This window comes from Ambystoma mexicanum, chromosome 3q, assembly GCF_040938575.1.
Source record: "Ambystoma mexicanum isolate Mex_15411 chromosome 3q, UKY_AmexF1_1, whole genome shotgun sequence".
Taxonomy (NCBI): domain Eukaryota; kingdom Metazoa; phylum Chordata; class Amphibia; order Caudata; family Ambystomatidae; genus Ambystoma; species Ambystoma mexicanum.
This window is the reverse complement of record NC_090926.1, coordinates 786,299,598-786,323,282: the sequence shown is the minus strand read 5'-3', so window position 1 is coordinate 786,323,282 and position 23,685 is coordinate 786,299,598. Positions and strand designations below refer to the sequence as shown.

The 23,685-nt window shown below is 50.1% G+C and overlaps 1 protein-coding gene across 2 annotated transcripts in view; it reads left to right on the top strand.

The window, feature by feature from the left end:
* The window catches only part of LOC138582997 (proton channel OTOP2-like), a 283,265-nt gene extending 272,171 nt beyond the window's left edge, over positions 1–11,094 (top strand). For both annotated transcript variants that reach the window (XM_069654848.1, XM_069654847.1), the window contains exon 7: positions 10,480–11,094. In XM_069654848.1, coding sequence (XP_069510949.1) covers positions 10,480–10,650 — 171 coding nt within the window. In that variant the 3' untranslated portion in view covers positions 10,651–11,094. The remainder of the gene's footprint in view (positions 1–10,479) is intronic.
* The last annotated feature ends 12,591 nt before the right edge of the window (positions 11,095–23,685 follow it).

Sequence of the window (23,685 nt, the reverse complement as noted above, 5' to 3'; positions counted from 1 at the left end):
CTGCTTAATCCTACCCCCACCACCCACCCTGCTCACTACCTCCAACCATGCCAACCCACACTGCCCCGCTCTCTACCCCCACCCACCCAGCCCCTGCTCTCTACCCACCAACCCACCCTGCCACCACTCTCTACCCCCAAACACCCAGCCTTCCCATGCTCTCAGCCCCCACCCACCCTGCCCCCACTGTCTACCCCACTATCCTGCCCTCACTCTCTACCCAGCCCCCCACCCTGCCCTCTCTACCCCCATCCACCCTGCCATCGCTCTTTCTACCCCCACCCATGCACCCTGCCCTCGCTCTATCTACCCCCACCCACCTACCCTGCCGTCACTCTCTCTACCAAACCCCACCCTCCCTGCCCTCACTCTCACTACCCCCACACACCCACCCACCCTGCCCTCATGCTCTCTACCCCACCCACCCTCCCCAGCCCCTGTCTTTCTACCCCCACCCACCCCAGCCTTGACTCTCTTTACCCCCACCCACCCATCCAAGCCCTTGCTCTCTCTACCCCCACCAAACATAGCCCTGTTCTCCCTCCACTACCCACCCTAGTAGAGCAAGTTCAGGTACATTACATTAGTCTAGCATTTAGAAGACAAGACCCTTGATTAGTAGTACTTGGGCTGCTGTAGAAAAGTATTTGAAAATCCTTTGTAGAGGTTTAAGTTAATTCAAAAGGGCTTTGGCACTAGTGCAAATACGAATAGTCAAATATTCATTTTAACATTAAATATGATATAAGTCATTTATAACTTGCCTGTACACAAGTGTTCCTAGGCGCGACAAGACAAGGGAGGGAAGACAGAGGGAGGACAAGACAAACAATCTTACTAAGGCTTGTGTGATTCAGATCGTGGAAGTGCGAGATTGAGAAATTAAAGGGGAAAGGGATGGGGAAGTTCAAGGGAGAGGGGAGGGGAAAACAGGCCATCAAAGCTCTGAGTAAGTGCAGCAAGGGCAGGGTGGCTCTGGGTAGTGCAAGGAGAACAAAGGACTGAAGGGATACGGTTAAAGCCTCTAGGTGCGCGGTAGGGCAAGAGCCAAGAGCCAGTGCAAGGGTGACTAATCAAGAAAGAGCCTGGTAGCCAGTGAGACTAGTATGTCAGAAGGGGAGGGAGAGAGAGAGAAATCAGAGGAGAAGAGGAACGTTTTCAGCTGTTTTCGGAATTTCAGGTGGTCCGGCTCAAGTTTGAGAGGGGCAGTGAGGCCATTCCAGAGGGAGTCAACTGCAAAGGAGAGAGATCTACCCCCCAATCTCTGCCCGGAGAAGCATCTAACCCTTAGAGAGATGGATGCAGCTGAGCGAAGGCCTCGAAAAGGAAGGTATTTTGGAAGGGAGCATTGTAGTGCGGGCCCCAGACCCAGAAAGCCTTGTAAACAATACAAAGGGTCTTGAACTTGATCCTTGCAGCAACTGTAAGCCAGTGATTTCAGAGCTGGAGAGATACGGCCCCTGGCCTTGAGGCCAAGAATAAGTCTTGCAGTCCTGTTCTGGATTAGTTGCAGAGGGCGGATAGTAGAGGAAGGCAGATTGAGAAAGAGGCTGTTGCAGTAGTCCAGTCTAGAGAGAACCAGGGCTCTGCAGACAGTGAGCTTCTGGGGGAAAGTGAGAAAGGGAAGAGTGCATTTGAGGAGGTGCAGCTGATAGTGGGACTTGTTGGTGACGTCCAAGATGAGAGGAGTGAAAGACAGTGCAGTCAAAGATGACACTAAGGTTTTTTGCCTCACATGAAGGCAAGCAAGGGGGCCCAAGGCGGGCAGCCAGAGTGAGAGTGGCAAAGCAGGGACATGAGTCCCAATGAGAAGGATCTCTGTCTTACTGACATTAAGGCAGAGATTGTTGGAGGTGCACCAATCCTGAATCATGGATAGACAGTCAGGAATGAGCGAGAGAGGAGAGGAGGCTGGGAGGAGCCTGAAGGAAAGCTGAGTGTCATCCGCATAACACTGAAAGTTAGAGGAGAAGGTAGAGATCAGATGGGCTAAAGGGGCCAAGTAGAGTTTGAAAAACCAGGGTGAGAGGATAGAGCCCTGGGGAGCTCCATAGGTAGAGAGAGAGGTGGTGGAGAGAAAGGAACCAAGTTGGACCTGGGATGAGCGGTCCAATAGGAAGGAGGTCAGCCACTCTAGGGCCTGATCCGTGACGGCCAGGTTCTCACAGAGTCGATTGATCAGGATGGCGTGGTTGAGCACATCAAAACCAGAGAAAACATCAAGGAGGATACGGACAGAAGGAATGCTAGAATCAAAGTTAGTTAGCAGATCTTCACCGGTGTTCAGGAGAGCAATTTCCGTGCCTCTGGCAGCTCTGGAGCCAGACTGATGGTCATCGAGACAAGCAGCAGATTCAGTGTGGAGAGTAAGCGGGTAGATGTCCAACTTTTCCAAGAGTTTGCCCAGGAAAGGGATGATGGAGATTTGGCGATAGATTGCCGGGCAGGTAGGATCGGCAGACAGCTTCTTGACAATGGGGTGCACAAGGTAGTGCTTAAAGGGAGAGGGGAAAGGTCCAGTGGTGAAAGAGTGATTACAGAAATCGGGCAAGGCTGGAGTAAGGGTGTCAATATGGTCCTTAATGATTCTGGTGGAGCAGGGGAGCACCTGTTTTGATGACACTTTCAAATATACCGGACTTGTCTAGAAACCTCGACAGGTGTTGTCAGAGAGAAAGAGGAGAAAGGAGGAGGAGAGAGGAGAGATTGCCAAAGGGGGGGCCGAGAGAGGAAGAGGGAGAGGAGATGGAGGACAGGATGGCCTGAGTTTTAGCACAGAAGTGAGAGGCCAGAGCTGTCCAGGGGGCCTGAGAGGGAACAGGAAAGGTAGAGACTGCAACAGGATTGGCCAGTTCCTTGCCGATTTGAAAGAGTTCAGCCATGTTGTTAGAGGCCACAGAGACTCAGGCTTGAATGTGTGCTCTCTTCTTGGACAGGACAGAGCGTCTGTATTGCCTTTGGAGCAGGTGGCAGGCCAGTTTGGTAGAAGATGCACCCGAAGCCCTCCACTTCCTCTCAAACACCCTGCACTTGCGTTTCAGGGCGGTGAGGTCAGAATCATACCAAGAGTTGCACTTGGAGGTAGGCTTCAGCTGGATTCTCATCAAAGGGACAAGATTAGAAAGGGCTGTGTCAGGGTATGAGTCAGTCACAGGAGTAGGAGGAGCAGAGAAAGTAGAGGCAAAGGCATCCACTGACATACACTTCATGGGTTGAATGACCGAGAAGGTGATGTGGCAGTGCCTGGGTGGGGGGATTTGACTGAGGGATAGAGAGTTTCAGATGAGAGGAGAGTAGAAAGTGGTCAGTCAGTCCAAAAGAGGGGAGTGGAGAGAGGGTTAGAGAGGGGGGATGCCTGAGGTCATGAGAACATTCAAAGTATGTCCGGCAGAGTGTGTTGGGCCAGAGGGCAGAATGGAAAGAGAGAGAGAGTGTTGCAGAGGTTACGGAAAAGCCCAGAGGAAGGATTAGAAGCATGCAAGTGGACGTTGAGATATCTGAGGAGGAGAAGTTGAGAAGTAGATGCAAGGAGAGAAGTGGAGAGGTCGGCCCATTCAGATAGGAAGAGGGCGACCTGGCTGTGTGCCCTATAGATGATGGCCACAGTTAGAGAGGATCCAGGAGAGATAGAGAGCCTGCAGACCATGCATTCAAAGGAGGAGTAGGCCTTCTTAGGGATGCCAGAGGACGGGACCCACTCCGGAAAGATCAGGACTACTCCACCTCCAAGATGTTTGGTTCTGGGTTCATAGAGGATCTTGTAGCACTCAGGGAGGAGAGTGTCAAAACTCATGACAGAACTGGCTGTAAACCATGTCTCGGTGAGAGCAAGGACATCTAGGTCGAGTTGTTCGGGGAGATGGACAGATGTCAGAGGAGTGTTTGACAGCAGACCGAGAGTTGAGAGTATGGACGTGGAGCAGGTTGCCACCTTTTAAAGACTGCCATGGAGGGTAACGGGCTTGGGGTACATCCTACGGAGTTGGTTGAGGGGCCTGAGGATGGGCAGAAGAGGAAGATGAGGGTGGCGGAAGGAGTAGCAGGTGAAGGGAGGAAGTTGATAAGACGTGGGAAATGTCTATCAAAAAGGAGGAGATTGTGCTGAGGGCCCTGAACCAAGACAGTGTCGTTCAGATAGACATTAATGATAGTCTTGGAGGAGTGGAAGGTGGCCAAGAGGACCTCCCACCTAGTGCCACTGTGAATGGGAGAGGAGAAGAAAGGAGAGATAACAGAGACCATATGATGGGTGCTTAGTTCTGGAGAGGGGATGACAAAGAGGATGTCAGTGAGAGTCTGTCTGGAGGAAGCACTGGTGTAGGTTTCAGTGATAGGGATGACTGGGTTGGAGACCAGGACGTCCCTCTTGAACGTCTTCCTTCCAGACTTAGTGAGAACGATAGGGTAAGAGATAGAGTAGCAGTTAGAGAAGATGGGAGAAACAGAGAGCACCATAAGGGGTGCAAAGGAGGTAGGTGGAGGAGAAGGTGGTGTGAGAAGAGAGGGCCGCACATCCCTGTGGCACATAACTCAGAATAGGCAGGGGGAAGAGGAGGCCGGGGGCCGGGGTCACAACAAAGGAAGACAAAGGAGGGGAACAATTAACTCACAACAATGAACCATACGCCTTAGCTGGTGCGGTGTGGGGGATCTAGGTGGGAGCCTAGAGAGAACCAGCAACAATGCCACAGTTACCGGAATGTGAAAATACACAGATTAGATTTTTCCAGAAGGGGGAAAAGGGCTAGGTTTTTTAGCACAGCGCAATACAACACACCCAGATTCGACTTACCTGATCAGTCGCAGCAGGTCGATGGCTGCAGGCTACGTGCTACCACGGTGGACACTGGCAGACACCACTGGAGCTGTCCTTAGCCTCTGGTCCTTGGCCGAGGGGGCTGCCACAGCAGGGGGTACCTTAGGTGTCCAATTTAAAGGGCCCGGCAAACAATGGGAGCATGGTGGGAGCGAGGGCCAACAAACAAGGAAGCAACCGGGAAAAAGAGAGGGGGGAGCAGCCACACTCGTGCTGTGGTGCGAGAATAAAACATTTACAAATGCAAAATGTACTTTTCCACAGAGCACCTGTCCTCAACCCAGCACTGGAGAAGTTGACCTTGGCATTGTCTGATGATGGTGGGGATGGCCTGTGGGGACAGAGGGAGAAAACACATGTCGGCTCATGCTTACCTGTTGTCTGAGCAGGGGTTTTGGGCCTGCGTCCTCCCTTTCCGAACAGGCCCAAACAGGAATTGCCCTTTTCTTTGTCTGCCCTTCACTTCGGATGCATGGGTGAGTGCCCTTGATCTAAGAGTTAAGAGCAGAAAGGAAGAGGCAGGGCTAAGAAGGTGGGTGGTGCATATCCCAGGTGACCTAGATCTACTTGCACCTGCTCACCAACTGCAAAGGAAAAAGTAGGGAAAAAGAGCGGCAACCAGGAAGGCACCAACCGTTTAAAGTGGTTGATAGGTGGGTGGGGGTATTGCTAATACAATCAATTTAACATTATCAGAGTATTACATTCAGTGTGAAATGTGTTCGAAAATGTTTAGTAACATAATGACATTAAGTCATTTAAGTATAAATATTATAGTGTTCTGTAAAGAAGCAGGCACGTATAATTCAATACATATGTAAGATAAATGTATCATGTGTAATATAGAGAATCTAGCAGATAATAAAAACAGCAACTGTAATCATAATGTTGCAAGTTCAAAAAGAGGCTGCAGCATCAACATGGATATCCCTGATAAGCACACTGAAAAAGAAGTGTTCTCATTTATTCAGATTGACAATAATAAATATGTAATCAATATTAAAAACGATATGTAACATAGCTCATACATATAATAAATGTGTATCAAATATGAGATTAAAGATTGCTCTTATAAAGCAGTGATAATAAGGCTGTATCAGTGTGTACACCTAAATTGTTCACCTCCTATTTTGGCTGACGCCATGGGCCCATACAATATGGTTAGTAAGCTGCTGATCAAAGACAGGACTGGTATTACTCCCCAACCCCACCCTCTCACCTCTCCCCCCGCCTCATTTAGCTTGAGCCGCTTTATACACATCTGTCTACTTCTGGTTCTATTCATCTAGTCGCATGACAATCTATCCTAGGCATACGACCCAATGTACTTCCATCATATGAGTGTGCCTATATTAACACAGGGTGCCTTTAATAGGAAGTGTTCCTCAAATATTCAGAGTGCTGCTGGAAGTAGGATGTTCAAAGTGCCTTTCCCTGCCCTGTAGGTGGCATTACATGGGCTACAGAAGTTACTGTCAGGCAGTCTTAACCTGCATCCTGCTGAACGTGTGGTATAGGGCCATATGGGACTGCTCCCTCAGCCCCATACACCCGTGCATGACATTGAATAGTGTCATGGATCCATCACACTGCAGCTTACATTGCAGGCGGAAGTGCGTGTCCTGACTGTCTGGAAGACCCAGAAGAGGTGTAGGAGCCCTTCTGTACCAGGTAAACACGTCTTCCCTGTCTTCTGTGGCAGTCAATGTGAGTCACTGCTTATGGCACTCACAGTATGAAATTCCTGCCACGGCTATTTCTAGAACAAGACAATTCCAAGCCACTGCCAAAGGCGCAGCCAGTTTGGGTGCACAATACTGCTCATGATGCCCTATTTTAAAGGGGACTGGCACCAAAATAGGGCTACTACACCTGTGGCGGTATAGTGCTCGCACAACTCCATGCTTCAGAAGCTGTTCTGTATTGGGCCGATAGTCTGTATGGCTGTCCATCATTGCACAGACAGTAGGCCTTGAGGACTACACCTTCATTCTTGTCTGAAGAGTCTGTGGACATTGCTGAATAAATGCCTCGGATTCCCTGGTTATTCCTCGGTTCTGTGGACCACTCATTTTTTTTAGCATTTTATTTTAAAGAGCGTAGCAGGCCAGAGGCATTGTGGCACTGTTACAAAGATTCTTGCTGGTTACAGTCTATAAAGAAGGTTTGGTGTTGCATGGTAATCATAGGTTACATTGCATCTCAGTAGTTACATAGGAAGATGGTTACATAACAGTCAAAGGTTACATTACTTCTTAGCGGTTTCTTGGGATGCATTCATCATAATTACCATATTATGCTGTGTGGGGCAGCAGAAAAGCCAGTTGAATAGAGTGGTTTTAAAGGATTTGCGGAATGTGGAAAGTGAGGGTTCAGCTCTGAGTGTGTTGGGTAGGGCATTCCAGAGTTTAGGTGCTATGCGTGACATGGTGAAGGGGATGGACCGACCATTAATAATTTCAGCTGACTGCTGCTTCAGCATCTGCCAACCTGCTTTAATGCTGATGTACATGTGTGTCACTGCTGCGGTAGGCACATCACTTTCCTTTATCACCAGGCCAGGGCTGAGTCACCGGAGAAGCCTGCTGTGTTCTCCCCAGTCCTAACCACATAATACCAGGTTATAAGAGATGGATGGGCTCCTCTACAGAGCTCCTGCACCTTCCCCTCACTTATATAGAGTTTGAACACATGCTGACTGGGTTTAAAGTTTTAAACTGGGCTACACTGTATCCTGCCTGGCAGAGGCGTTTCTAGGGATGGCTGGTGGGGTTATAGCCCCAGGTCTTTTGGCAGTAGCCTGGTATAGACGTTCAGGGGCTATAACCAAAAGGCTATAGCTAGCCCTGAGTCCCGACATTAGCATAGCCCGGGATCTTTTCCAGATCTAGCAATGTAACAACTCCAAGCATGGTCTAGAGGAGGTACTGCCAAAACTCCTGAATCAAATTAATTCATAATGATGAATGGGTGCAAACACTGTTAGATTCTAGTCAACACAAGGCTTGACTATTGCAACAGTCTGCTGGCTGGGACCTTGCCAGCCAATGTTTCTTCCATTGCAGGTCTCCCAAAACGTGTGATATTCGTACAATTTTTGCTCAGTCTAGGTAGAATGATGTATCCGGTGCTCGAAGGGAACTTCAGTGGCTTCCGATAAGGCATCATATCACTAAAGTTCTGACCATATTCCACAAATGTCTGAATAACACAAGCCCGAAATACCTTAAAGAACGGACTGAGATAAACAGACCAGGACGGTTACTGCGAGGTCACGATGTCTCTAGTCTCTCACGATCAAGAGTCAAGGTCGTCAGATATGGTGGCACAACCTGTCCTCCCGGGATCTATAAGATCAGCAGACACTCTCGCTGTCTTTAAACACTGGTGAAGCATCGCCCGTTCAACCTTAAACCGAGCTGAACAGTCAGCCCTTTCTCTGCCTCCGTGTCGTTATCTTGACCCCGACATGTCTGGTTTTCTTCCATGTTGTATGTTTCCTGTGCACTCTGAGGCCCATGGGCATGTGGCGTGTAATAAAACATTGAATAATAATAATACCACCACAGAGGCACCATTTACCCCTGAGCCTTATTCAAAGACAAGTGTGACTCTGTGAGTGGATGTGACAGTGCTGTTGAATATTCTGCTTCCAGAGCAGGATACTTCTCTTTGTGGGATCATTTTTTTTTTGTTTGTGTTTTCATATGAACTTGTCTCAAACCTGCATAAACCGGATACACATTTTGGTCCTTGTAAGGCAAGTGAGACATGCAAGTTGCGGTATGTGGAGCTGTTGTACGGAGGGATGCAAAGTGGGGGCACTGCATTATGTGGTCCTGTATTTTGGAAATCTGGGACATATGTTGTTAGATGTTATAGGATATGATACGTTATTTATAGCGCGCTTAATACCCAGAGGTTTTTAAGCACGGACCCGGGGATAGAACCTGTGTTGTTCAGGATCGTCTTGCTTCCAAGGCGAGCACGTTGCTGCTGAGCTATCCTCCCTCTGTGGTACTAAGCGATATGGTGACGTGATGGCATACTGTTGCAAGTGGAATTGTGGAATTGTGTTGCTGTGGTATGTGGCACTGTGGAATTCTCTATTGTTTGCACTATGGTAGTGAGCAATGTAGCATTCCACTGCACTACGACTCTGTATTTTGTGTTGCGGCGCTGCAACACTATGGTGGTGTTATAGTATTTCAGTGTGGTAATGTGCTTCTGGGTTACTGCCCTATTTCAATACTGTTTAGCATGGTACTGCAGCAAAGAACTGTTTTACTGTAGTGCTGCGTTATATGATAGTTGTACTGTGATACAGCAGTGATATGATACAGTGACATTGTGTTATGGTATTGATATATTGTGATGGTGTGGTACTTTGGTATGAGGTTCTGTGGTATTGAACTACTGTATTGTACTCTGGTCTTGTGGAGTGTTGGTCAGTGATCTGAGCTATTTTTAGTACTGTACTGTACCCTGGTGCTTTCATATGTAGACCTGCATCATTGTGATAAAGTAGTGCTTTGTTACATGGCAGAGCTGCCATGTAGACAGTGCTCTTTGAAGAAAAGGCCCATGTCTACCGAGCTTCTTGACTTTAACAGCACAGGGCCTACCTGTACTCTTGGTCATCTCTGCTGGATAAACAGCTCTGGAGCATGGTTTCATTGCCTCCTAGTGAGACATCATGCAGAATGTACAGGTAAACTCGAGCCTGTATGCCCTGCTAAACAGTCTTGGGCTCCTGCAGCAGGGGAGGGTGGAGCAGATCGGGACATCTCAGACTAAGGCATGATTGAATGTGCTTCTTGTGGAGGTGTGACTCTCACCTAGGGACACTAGAATCTGGAAGGTGCAGTACATCTTCATGGGGGAGGAAGGGCCCTTTGACGTGCCGCCGCAGCTGCAATTCCTCTGCCTTAGTTACCCTGGACCACTGTCCCACTCATGGAAGCACCCTTATTGCGCTATGTTTTAAAGTTTCATTAGAATCCAAACTGTTGTAACACAAAACTTTTGCTTTATGTACCTCATAAATTCCACTTGTGTTTGGGTGTGCACAATAGTATGCAGTTTATGACTCAACAAGAGCCATTGACTATCTCAAAGTTAGGGGACCGCTGTCACTGTGAGTTTGTCAGCTTTCCAGCCTATACATTTGACAATTTTTGAATGAAAATCTTTATTTTAAATTGTTCAATGTTTTGACCTATCACTCTCTCCTAAATCTTTATTCTTCACCCTTTCAGACTAGTTCTGTCACTGTGCCTGTGTGTCATTTGCCTGATGTGTCCAGTCTTTTCCTCAGTACCTCTTAAAATCCTAGTTCTAAACCGTTTTAGCCTAAGGCTCTGTGACTGTCCTACTCTGAAGCTTCTTTTGATGTCTTTTCAAGCTCTAAGTCTCCAATGTTCTGTCTGTGAGCCGTGGTCTGTGTTGTCCAGCTATATGGTCTACCGCTTAAACTTTGGCAGTCTTTCTTTCTAGCGTTTGGCATTGGGCACTTAGTGAAAAAAACATTTTCTTCTGAATCTTTTCTTTGGCTTTCTGAACTACCCTCTCAATCTACTTCTCAACACCTTTGCTCTTCTAGATTGTTCTAGCCATAGATATGTGATGGTCCCTCTGAAAGTTATTGTTCTTCTGTCTTCTAGTTCTGGATCCTTCCAGCCTTCGGGGTTCGGCTGCGTTTTCATGGTCACCTGGAGGCGAACTTTTATGGACAGCAAATTTGGGTTCTCATAACCAACCTCTGCCTCCCCTTTGGGATCTTTTACCGGATGCATGCCGCCGCTTGCCTGGTGGAGCTCTGCCTCCTGCCATGAAGAGCACTTCTGATTACCATGACATGGCTCCGTCATCTACCACAACACAGGTCTGCTACGATGGGTTTTCGACTTACCCTTTGAAAACATTCCGTTCCCCTAAGAGATACCTTCCATCTACCCTGGGCGAGCTTTGCCTCAACCTACAAAGGTTTCAACCCTGTATAATAAGAGATCTGCAGAGACCCCACGTGTTATACCGCCTATGCAAGAACTTTGCCGCCTTCTCCGAGGGAGCCATTCCTCCTAACCTGAGAAATCTCTGCCTCTGCACTTGAGAGAGATTGGCATTTTACCTGGACTGTTATCTGCCTCTTGGTCAGGGACGTCTGCCTCATGCCTATTGTATGCCCTAACTCATTGAAATAATGTGTGTTAGGTCATGTTTGATTTTTTATGTTGTCTGCTTGTACTTTTCATTAAAATTTTCTTTTATTTATGCTATGAGATGGAACATGATTTAAAAACAAGCCCTCCTTGATGTAAATATGTTAATTACTCTTAATCCAGCCCTCACGAACTCTGGCACGCTTTGCACCCACAAACCAATCATCTATTATCTCACAATACATTTGAGTAGATTGAAGTATCCAAATGTAGCAGGCCCCAGTTTGCCGAATTAAACTAAATGCCATAGAAATCCAGAGCAAGAGTCACATAGATCCCAGGGGAGATATATCCAACACAACAGCTGATACCGTGGGAACCCACTCTTGGAAAACTGAGATCTCACCAAGTGCTCTTACAATGCCCATGTCCCTGAACCGCAATCCATTACTACCACACACACAAGAAAATATTCATTCTGACTAGCAAACTTTCTCAAACGCAACACTTGCAATAGATTGCACCTATGTCTTATGGAGACGTGCCCCAACATATAGGCCATCTCTATTAGCACACCCGCACAGACTCTTCACACTGAACCCCTGGAAACGACCATAGGGATCTACTTTGACCCTACAGCAAATACATTATGTACCCAGGCTCGAAGGGTATCTACATTACACTACATGTCACGTTTTATGTATCTATGTTTCATTAACAATTCCAAAAAGAAATCCACATGTTTCTCTCCAAACCAAGCGCCGTCTAGATTAGTATTACCAGCGAGCATTGCTACTTTCAATATTTGTCACGTGTTGCGCCATTGTTACTTTCAATATTTGTCACGTGTTGCGCCGTCTAGATTAGTATTACCAGCGAGCATTGTTACTTTCAATATTTGTCACGTGTTTCGCCGTCTAGATTAGTATTACCAGCGAGCATTGTTACTTTCAATATTTGTCACGTGTTGCGCCGTCTAGATTAGTATTACCAGCGAGCATTGTTACTTTCAATATTTGTCACGTGTTGCGCCGTCTAGATTAGTATTACCAGCGAGCATTGCTACTTTCAATATTTGTCACGTGTTGCGCCGTCTAGATTAGTATTACCAGCGAGCATTGCTACTTTCAATATTTGTCACGTGTTTCGCCGTCTAGATTAGTATTACCAGCGAGCATTGTTACTTTCAATATTTGTCACGTGTTTCGCCGTCTAGATTAGTATTACCAGCGAGCATTGTTACTTTCAATATTTGTCACGTGTTGCGCCGTCTAGATTAGTATTACCAGCGAGCATTGTTACTTTCAATATTTTTCACGTGTTGCGCCGTCTAGATTAGTATTACCAGCGAGCATTGTTACTTTCAATATTTTTCACGTGTTGCGCCGTCTAGATTAGTATTACCAGCGAGCATCGTGTTGCTACAAGTGATGTATTTCCCCAATACAAAGTCCAACCCACTACAAATACAACCTTCACTCACACTACACCACTACTTCACAGTACTCACTTTACATATTAGGGAGTTTACACTTATGCTATGGTTAAAGTGAGTGTTGTGAAGTAATGTTGCAGTGCGAGGTAAAGTTTAATTTGCTGTGTGATGAATAATCTGTGCCTTGGAGGCAATACTTCATTTGGACTCAGTGTTTCTACCTTAACAGTGGCATTGCCAAACCTTTGAAGAGCTCATAATGTATCTTTCAAATGAGTAAGTGTGTGTGTGTATAATATATATCACAGGGCCGCTACCGCAGACCCTGTAATATATGTTATGGTTAGGTTGCTCAACCCATAGGAAGAGCACTTTTTGGCGGCTTATAACTTCATCCCCCTGAAAGGTTCCTCACAAAACATTGCAAAAAAATGTATATGGCCCCATCAGATTGATGCTTTAAAGTTTGATGAGGTTTCCCCAAAATGTGTGGTTTTTTCCATAGACGCAATGGAAAAATAATGTTTGCTCATGCCTAAAGCCCAAACTGCTGGATGGATTTTCACCGAATTTACAGCAGGAGCAGTGGCGTTGTCCCGAAAGCACGATTTTGTAAATTTGGTGTAAATCCGCCACTCGTTTTTTTAAAGGGCCAAAAAGTAGGTAAATAAAAATGTGTGATATCTGGGTTCGATCCGCAGACTCACTTCGCTGTTCAGTAGGCGAACAGGCCTCCGATTGGTCCAGGGGGTCGAAGTGATATCCGCGGACATCGAACATGACAGCTGATTGGTCAATAAAAAACATGCAGTGGGCCATATTTCCTGAAAAGGCCGCCATGTTGGATTCACAGACATCCGTTGGTGTCTGGGGATAGCGCAGTGAAAACATATTGAAAAACTAATGAATCAATCTCTGGGGAGGTGATGGGTGATGAGGATGAGATTGGATATGGCTACAAAAAGCCAAAAAAACAGGTGCTTTGCCCTCTCTGGAGTCTGCGGACAGTTCAGTTGTCCGGGGCAGCCCTGCGAAGTCTAGCGACAAATCAGATGTTTGGGGGCATCCATACATATTTCTGCATTGCAGGGTTGGTGAAAAGCAGTTTCTGGATGGCTTGTAACTTTGGCGCCACTCAATGAAACTGCATGAGATTTTGCAACGTCATTTTGGACCTGACCCCGAAAGGTTCTGTAAAGTTTGTTGCTGTTTGGCCAAGAAGGAGCGAAATTAGAGTGGGCAATCCCGAAATATGGAAAGGCTTAGAAATTTGGTGCCGTTTGATGAATCCTCACAAACATTTGCAAAACAATTTTAGATCCAAATTTTAATGTTTTGCAAAGTTTGGAGGGATTTTGTCAAGAGGGACCAAAAGTAGAGGAGGGGTCTGAACATTGTTAGATGACCTATAACGTTGTTGCCGTTTGATGAATCTGCATACAAATTTTCAGAAACATTATAGACCCAGCCTTGAATGTTTGTGGAAAGTCTAAATTAATTTTAAGTGAGGGCTAACTAATGTGATTATTTTTTGTATGTACACTTTGACACTTTTGAAAAAATAAAACATGGACAGATTTGTAGCAAACTCGTGCAGGGAGTATTGGAAAGGGCCTGAAATCATGGTTTTACAAATGTGTCTGTGGGCCTCATTACGAGTTTGGAGCGCCATGGCTGCCCCCCAAATCGTGTCCGGGTCCGGGTTCTCTGAATGAGGAATTACCGGGTCATTCCAACCTTGGAGGACCCGGTAATTCCTCATTCACAAAACCAATCCCCATTCCCATTTGAGCACACATAGGGCTCAATGGGAATGGGGATGGAGCTAATAACAGGCCTGTGGTCTGACCAGACATTCTGGGTGGGTCCCGCAAGGGAACCTCGTAATAGGGCGAAATGGGTTTACCAGCACCATTACCGGTGCCGGTAAACCCATTCCGCCAACCTCGTAATGAGGCCCTGTGTCTTATTTTTTTTTAAGTGTCATAATGTAGGTACACAAAGTAGTGATATACCTTTGGTGACTGAGTTACAGCCTACGGCAATGGGCAGTGGCCGGATTGTCCAAATTATGGCCAAAGGCAATGACCCGGGAAATCTGGCTACTGGACATGACCATGAGGGACTGGCAACGGGTTCAAAGTGGGCATGGGCACCATGGACCTGCCATGTCTCGAAGTTCTTTGAAATTGGGGTAGGTTGCAATGTGAAAAGAAATTCTCCTACAGCCAAAAGTACTGGATGCAATTGCAGCAAACATTTGACAGGAGCATCAGCAAGGACCTCAAAGCATGGTTTTGCAAATCTTTCATGTATTTGATTTTTTCTAAAGTGTTAAAATGTAAGTACAGAAAATGGTCATATAACTTTGGTGCCTGGGCAATGGGCCTGGCCCTGAGTAAGGACAAATGTGTACTCTGATTTGCTTACTGGGGCATGCGGCATGGTCAAAGCTCTAAGTTTGAATGGGAAAGAATATTCTGCTTGCGGCTTCAGCTTGAAATGTTGGAGTGGAGTACAACAAACCTGCGCAAGGAGCATAAGCAAGGACATGAAAGCATGCTTTTGCACAGTTGTCTTGTGTTTTATGTATCCTAAGTGTCTAACGGGGTAATTCATAGAATCAAGGGCACAAGTGGCGCACGCGACTGGTGCATAGTGTGCGCGTGTGACAGTCTGCGCCAGCCGCGTGCGCTAAAATCCATTTCCGCGCACAGCGTATTCATGGATTTTAACATCCAAAACCAGCCGTGGCACAGAGTGGCGCAGTGACCCTGCAGCAGCGACAGTTACGCCCCCAACCCCTCCCCGTGCGCCATGCACAGCGCACAAATCCTGTACATGGCGCACAGGCCCCTAACCACGAAAATGCCTGTAAAACTCCCCACGCACCCCTCCGAATACATGTACACCCCGGCGCGGGGAGTTTCACATGCGATTGGCCCTGTGCGAGCGGGGTACGTGTATTACTGGGGTTCGCGGGAAATGTCACACGCGATTAGCCCTGTGCGAGCGGGGTACATGTATTACTGTGGTTCGCGGGAAGTTCCACACGCGATTGGCCCTGTGCGAGCGGGGTACGTGTATAACTTGGGTTCGCGGGAAGTTTCACACGCGATTGGTCCTGTGCGAGCGGGGTACGTGTATTACTCGGGTTCGCGGGAAGTTTCACACGTGAATGGCCCTGTGCGAGCGGGGTACGTGTATTACTGGGGTTTGCGGGAAGTGTCACACGTGATTGGCCCTGTGCGAGCGGGGTACGTGTATAACTTGGGTTCACGGGAAGTTTCACACGCGATTGGTCCTGTGCGAGCGGGGTACGTGTATTACTGGGGTTCGCGGGAAGTTTCACACGTGAATGGCCCTGTGCGAGCGGGGTACGTGTATTACTGGGGTTTGCGGGAAGTGTCACACGCGATTGGCCCTGTGCGAGCGGGGTACATGTATAACTGGGGTGCGCATGAAGTTTCAAACGCGATTTAGCTGTCAGAGCGGGTTATGTGTATTTCGGGGGTGCGCGTGAAGTTTCACACGTGATTTTGCTATCAGAGTGGGGTACGTGTATTTCGGGGGTGCGCGTGAAGTTTCACACGCGATTTCGCGGTCTGAGCAGGGTACGTGTATCCAGTGGGGTGTGCGGGGAGTCCCACACGTGAATTGGCAGTGTGGGTCCTCCCAGGTGTCTCCTCTACCCCCTCCACGGCCCCTGCAGGCAGCCCACACCACAGGGGACACCCTGCACCCTTGGTCCTATCCTGCAGGCAGCCCATCCACCATGGGCATGCCTCCCAGCCAAGCCACATGTCACGTTGCAATATGATTACCAACTCATGTCCCCCAGCACCCCCACCCCCCAGCAGTGAGGGGCACCTGCCAGCAGGCCCCCACTCATGTCCCCCTGCACCCTCACCCCCCCAGCAGTGAGGGGCACCTGCCAGCAGGCCCCCACTCATGTCCCCCAGCATCCCCACACCCCAGCAGTGAGGGGCACCTGCCAGCAGGTCCCCACTCATGTCCCCTTGCACCCCCACACCCCAGCAGTCAGGGGCACCTGCCAGCAGGCCCCCACTCATGTCCCACTCATGTCCCCCAGCACCCCCACCCCCCAGCAGTGAGGGGCACCTGCCAGCAGGCCCCCACTCATGTCCCACTCATGTCCCCGCTGCACCCCCACCCCCCAGCAGTGAGGGGCACCTGCCAGCAGGCCCCCACTCATGTCCCACTCATGTCCCCCAGCACCCCCACCCCCCAGCAGTGAGGGGCACCTGCCAGCAGGCCCCCACTCATGTCCCACTCATGTTCCCCATTACCCCCACCCCCCAGCAGTGAGGGGCACCTGCCAGCAGGCCTCCACTCATGTCGCACTCATGTCCCCCAGCACCCCCACCCCCCAGCAGTGAGGGGCACCTGCCAGCAGGCCCCCACTCATGTCCCACTCATGTCCCCCCTGCACCCCCACCCCCCAGCAGTGAGGGGCACCTGCCAGCATGCCCCCACTCATGTCCCCCTGCACCCCCACCCCCCAGCAGTGAGGGGCACCTGCCAGCAGGCTCCCACTCATGTCCCCCAGCACCCCAGCCCACAGCAGTGAGGGGCACCTGTCAGCAGGCCCCCACTCATGTTCCACTCATGTCCCCCTGCACCCCAACCCCCTGCAGTGAGGGGCACCTGCCAGCAGGGCCCCACTCATGTCCCACTCATGTCCCCCTGCACCCCCACCCCCAAGCAGTGAGGGGCACCTGCCAGCGGGCCCCCACTCATGTCCCCCTGCACCCCCAACCCCCAGCAGTGAGGGGCACCTGCCAGCAGGCCCCCACTCATGTCCCCCAGCACCCCCACCCCCCAGCAGTGAGGGGCACCTGCCAGCAGGCCTCACTCATGTCCCCCAGCACCCTCAACCCCCAGCAGTGAGGGGAACCTGCCAGCAGGCCCCCACTCATGTCCCCCTGCACCCCCAACCCCCAGCAGTGAGGGGCACCTGCCAGCAGGCCCCCACTCATGTCCCCCTGCACCCCCACCCCCCAGCAGTGAGCGGCACCTGCCAGCAGGCCCCCACTCATGTCCCCCAGCACCCTCACCCCCCAGCAGTGAGGGGAACCTGCCAGCAGGCCCCCACTCATGTCCCACTCATGTCCCCTTGCACCCCCACCCCCAGCAGTGAGGGCCACCTGCCAGCAGGCCCCCACTCATTTCTCCCAGCAGTGAGGGACACCTGCCAGCAGGCCCTCACTCATGTCCCCCAGCACCCCCACCCACCAGCACTGAGGGGCATCTGCCAGCAGGCCCCCACTCATGTCCCCCTAGACCCCACCCCCCAGCAGTGAGGGGCACCTGCCAGCAGGCCCCCACTCATGTCCCCCCACCCACTCACCCACCCAGCAGTGACATGCCTATCTCATGACACAAACCAAAAGTCAACTATGTACATCAACACATGTCCGTCTCACACACAAACACACACACACACACACTGGTTGCCATTGATTGAGTAAACCCACATGTTGACATGCATGAACCCAATGAGTGAATCCCACACATTGAAGTAAAACATTCAAATGTATTAATATGAAAATCAATGTAAAAAAATCAAAGCATAAAATAATGGCAAACATCTAATGAAATGCATGTCCAATTGAAAAATAATGAAATCCCAAGTACTCCAAAAGAAAAATGGCCAAAACTCTCTGTCCACCAAACCAAATCCAAATGAAACGCAAAAAGGTAAATCCATTGAGCCATGGTGAAATAAATCAAAAAAGTCCAAATAAATACAACGTCCAACTATGTACAATCCAATTTTCAAGGGTCCATGAGCCCAACGAAATAAATGAAACATATCTAATAACCTACCTAACAAAAAAGCGATATACAAAAGTGTGGGGCATAGTCCAAAAGCTCCAAAAGAAAAAAAAGAAAAGGAAACCTAACACTATAAACTATTTACAATGGCGGCGGGCAAGTCCTGTGGCTCACTCAGTGATGTTTTCGGCCAGGGCATCATCGAACTCCATGTCTATTTGCTGGAGGCGGGTCTCTGTCCTGGCCCCGAGGTCTTGCAGGGAGGCACTCATGGCCTGTTCCAACTCCCTGCGAGTCGCCTCGAGGCACTCTGCCCGCCTCAACGCCCGACGCATGGAGAACTCCGCCCTGACCATGGTGAGCCGTGCCTCTTCCACCCGCCGCCGCTCCGCACCTATACGCTGGCCCAACCGCAGCCACACGGAAGACACACCCATTCCAGGGTCCTCCTGCCCTCTGGCCAATGCCTGCCCCCCTGATGTTGATGGCCCCGAGCCATCATTGCTCCCACCTAGAGCCTGCTCCTGCTGCTGCTGCTGTCCATGTGCCCTGTCCAATGATGCCTGCACATCCTCCATCATCTGGTGTCCAGTTGTGGTGTCCACCCCTGCTGGACTACCGACTCCCGACTGTGGCAGGGATGGGATCTCCACCATGCTGGCTGTGTTGGTCAGGCCAGGTCCACAGGGGGCCCTGGTGGAATCTGGGCCGGAAGACGGCAGGGAGAACGACTGGCGCATAGTCTCCATAGAGGAGGAGAGGTCCACCAGAGTGCGCATCACATGTAGGAACCCACCGACCAGGGCCCCTCCCAACAGTGCCACGTTGCAACGCTGTTGTTCGTGATGGTGTGCGTTCTCCGCCCAGGAAGAACATACGTCATCACGAATGTCACGTGTGCGCAACGCGACACCAATCAGGATGGAGCCCACACGGTCATGAGACCCCTCGTCCGCAGGTAGTGGAGAGGCAGATGACATGGCACTCTCTCCTACCTGCGGACGGGCCTGGGACGGGGCATCCCTGCTGGTGCATGGTGGTGCAGCCACAGGGTCAAGGACAGCGACATGCACAGGCCCCTCTGCGGTGACCTGTGCTGCCTCCTGACCCTGGCCCTGGACTGCACCACTTGCACCAGTGGTACTACCCCCACCAGGCCCCATGTGCGGCTCAGTAGCGGGCTCCTCCTCTGTGGAGACCACCAACCTGGATGTCTCCACACTGTCTTCCGCCATTGCAAGCCCCTGTGGGGGCTCACCCGGCCCTTCCGCCACAGCCGTAGTGGCAGACGTGGCACCAGCCCCCTCGCTCCCGGATGATGGCAAGTCCTGGGAGGGTGGCTGGGCCTTGCGTCGCTGCCCGTTGGAGGCATCCCCGCCGCTTGGCTCCACAGCGCCGTCTCTGCCCTCTTCTTCACTTGACGCTGCGTAGAGGGAGACATAGAACACAAGCATCAGGGTACAGTACAATATTCCCCTAGACAGGAAGCAATAACACATGAGTGGCACTGTCAAACGTCACTTCCATCCTATCCCTCCACAACACATGGGTGAATGCACGCAACACACATGCAGAAACAGACATGGTGCCTGCAATCAACATCAGCATCCATGTACAAGGGCCTCTATTAACCAAAATGTTGCCTTCAAACTCACATGCATCATGGCTCACACTGATCCCATGCACACACATCACTGGAGGGTCATGAGTCATGGCAGGTACACCACAGACACAGTGGATAGACACAGTGGATACAATGGTGACCGCACTGCATGAGTGAATCTACACATCATCACGGACATGTGTCATGCATCCGTGGCATTTCAAAGTCACACACACACTTCTCAGACACACACATGTGCACCATACATGTACAGCAGCACCCATCGCTCACACCCCCTCCATGTCCAAGAACAGAGACTGGCATGCTTTCATGTGTGCATTCCGCCTACAGCTCCCCATTTTGCATTGTAACACATGCACCAACCATGTGGTTCACACATTACTGGTCTCACATGCATGACCATGATGTCCCTTCACACACACATCCATACATGGCCTTTGTCACACATACAGGCAAGTATCAGACTACCAGCACACTGCAACATGCCCTGTCTGACACAGCAGTGCTTGGCTACTTACCGGTCAACTCCAGATGGGTCTTCTTTCGAAGGATCTGGGTGTGGAGCGCTGGGCATACGCGTTCCAGGACCCTCATCTGGATGTCAGTCATGCTGAACCAGCCCCCCTCCGCGAGGCGCCGGGCCTTGTACAGGGTCCTGGACCTGAAGTCCTCCCATCGCTTCTTGACGTGCTTGATGTCGCGGGTTTCCACACCCTCCTCGTTGATGGCAACCACTACATCGTCCCAGATCCTATCCCATCCTTCCTTGTTGGCGCATGATGAAGAGGGCTTCAAAATGCCCCAGGACATGCTCCACCAGGACACCAACTTCCTTCTCACTGAAGCTGGTGGCCCTCTGCCTCTCTGGCTGGGGGTTGCCAGTGGTCTCAGATGGTGTTTGCCCCGACATGGCAACCCCCGAGGCAGGCGTGGGTGGGCAAGTGGGTCCTGGGGTTGGGCTGTGGAGTGATGGTATCCCAGTCGGGAGTCTTCTGTTCCAGCAGGGATGGACACAGCAACTGGAACCCTGACGTGCAGAGACCAAATAGCAGGGCACGTGGGCGGCAGGCAGGCAGCAGCAGATGGCAGGTGGGGGTGTGCTCGGCGCTCTGGGGGGCAGTAATTCGGCCTTCTGGGCAGGAGCGTGGTCTCCCGTGCGTTATTGCATAGCCAGCTTGATACGGAGTGATTTGGCACGTGAAAAAATTGCACGTCAGCGTGTAATTCGAGGAAAGGCCCTTAGCGCACATTACGTGCACAGGTGTTTCCCTCGTGACGGGTGCATAGTGAATCAGCACGTGAAGACACAGCACGTATGCAAATTCATTGGACCAAAGGCCCTTAGCACGTAAGCGCGTCTGTGACGTGACGCTCAAGGGTGTTTCCCTCAACACGGTGCAAGTTCTTTGTACACATGCGAAAACTGCACGTCCGAGGCTCCGAGGCACGTACACGCGTAAGTGACGTTGTACGTTTGGGCTGGTTTAAAAGGTACGTGTAGGACGCCATTTTCTTGTAGGTGCTTTTGGTGGAGAGCGAGTGGGTGAATTTTGTACTTCTTGTCGGTTCACACACGATTACTTCACAGCGTTTCAAGTTCGTACTCCCTGTTACCTCTGACAGCGTTCTATTTTTTTGTTGGGCACCTTTTGTGGCACCTGAACCGGCACAGGATGACTCCCAGGCTGACCTCCAGGTCAGCAGGTCTAAGCCACGTGTGGCGGTGCAAGTTGTTGTCACCAGGCCTCGTGGATCTGGGGCAGCAATGTCATCTGCTGCCCCAATTAAGCAGGGTGGGGAGGCTGCAGTGGCAGCTGCAGCTCTATCCTCCCCAGCTCTGAGTCTCCCAGCCGGGACAGTGTCGGTCCAGGTCCATCAAACCGACATTGCCCCTGCCAACATCACCCTGCAGCCAATGCCTGCACCAAGACCTATGGTCATTGTGCCTTCGAACACTCCTAGTACACAGTCCACCAGCGCTTCTGCCCCTACCGACCAGAGCGGCGTAAGCCACTCAGGATCCGCACCACCTTTGAAAAGGAGGAAGAAGTGTGCTCTGGCACTACAGGATGAGACCCCAGACACGGCTACACACTCCGGCATGTCAAGGAAGCTTAGCTTTAATAACGCCGAACATGATGCACTTGTGGCCTATGTGTTGGCACATAGCCGCTAAATGATGGTGACTGCAGGATGCAAGACCACACCTGGTCAACGTAGGGCACACTGGCAGACCATCGCGGACCACATAAGTGCCCTTGGATTTGTGAGGCGCACAGCTGATGATTGCTACAAGCGGTGGAATGACCTGTAACGCAGAGCAAAGAACAATCTGGCCTCAAATCATGCCTCTACTCTGGTGACTGGCGGTGAGTCTCCACCAGAGGACAACCAACTCACTGAACATGAGTCTGTTGCTGGAACCTTTGTCACAGAGGAGCAGATCCAAGGCGTGGGAGACCTACCTTGGGAGACCTACCTGATTACGACGCATTGACTGGTGAGTGCCCATGCATGTGTGTGTAATCCATGTGTATGTTTTTTGGGTGACGGGTTCTGATTGAGTGCAAGGTGAGGGTGTGTACTCCTGCGTGGTATGGGTCACCCATGTGCTTCCTCCAATACATTCACGTGCCTTGGATTTGGGTATGACAGTATTCCTTCTGCCCACAGTAGCCAATTAGCTCACATGACTGCAGTTGCCCTTGAACTGTCATCTTGCAACAACATTGTTCTGATTTTTTCAGTGTTCATTCAGGCTGATTGTTTCAATTCTCCCATTTTTGCAACACATTTTCAGCCCTAATGCCACATATGTGACATGCTTCTGTCATTGTTTACACCCCACATTGGGCCACAATTGTTACCTGGTTATGTGAATGATTAGACCATTCAGGGTGATAGAGTATTGGCCTGCTCACATACATTTTTGGGGCTTGTTTGAATGTGGAACATGATAGTTGTTTGCTGTCATGTTAAAGTGACCAACCATCTGCCTACAATCACTGTAGTATTGTACACTAGATGTGTTTCAGTGTGTGGCACATGCATATTTTGCCACACTATTTGGCATTTTTGATCTCATCATGTCCATCTCAGTGAGACTAGTTCCTCATTGAACCAGAAGCTTGTGCGATTATCTGTCCTCGGAGTATTCATTGTAATAGGAGCTAGTAAGTCAATGGTGGTTGAGAGGCATTTTTGGTAGCAGTCTGCCAGGTAAGTAAGATTGTTGCTCTCTGGGGTGGTGGAGGCCGGTGCTTCTCTTAGGGCGGGGGAGAGGTTGTTGGCTGTGAGTTTTTTAATATTTCTGGTTTCAAAGGTATCAGTTTTTTTTGTCTCAGTGGGGTCTGTCGTTCTGTTGTTTAGGGAAAAGCTGATGATGTGGTGGTTAGACCAATCAATAGGAAGGACCGAGTCAATGGATACTTGTGAGTTGAGAGTGAGAACCCAGTCAAGTGTTCTACCTTTATCATGGGTGGGGACATTGACTAATTGTACAAAGCTCATATCTTGCATGGCTGTGTGGAATGCTTTGGCAGCATGATCTAGGGGGTCATGGTAACCTAGGTTTAAGTCTCCGATTATGATGCATCTTGTGTTTGGTTTGATGTAGGGGGTGAGTAGCAGTGGGATGTTAATATCAGGGTGCATGTTTTTGTTAGGTGATCTGTACACAACCAGGATGTTGGTGGTAGTTTTAGGGTTGGGGGTGACTTGGGCTAGTAAGAGTTCATACCCCTGTGTTTCTTCAATAGGGTAGGCTCTGCTTTGCAGCGTAGATTTGGCTATTAAGGCGACTCCGCCTCCTTGGGTGTTGGTCTTGTCAGTCCTAAGCATGTTGAAATCT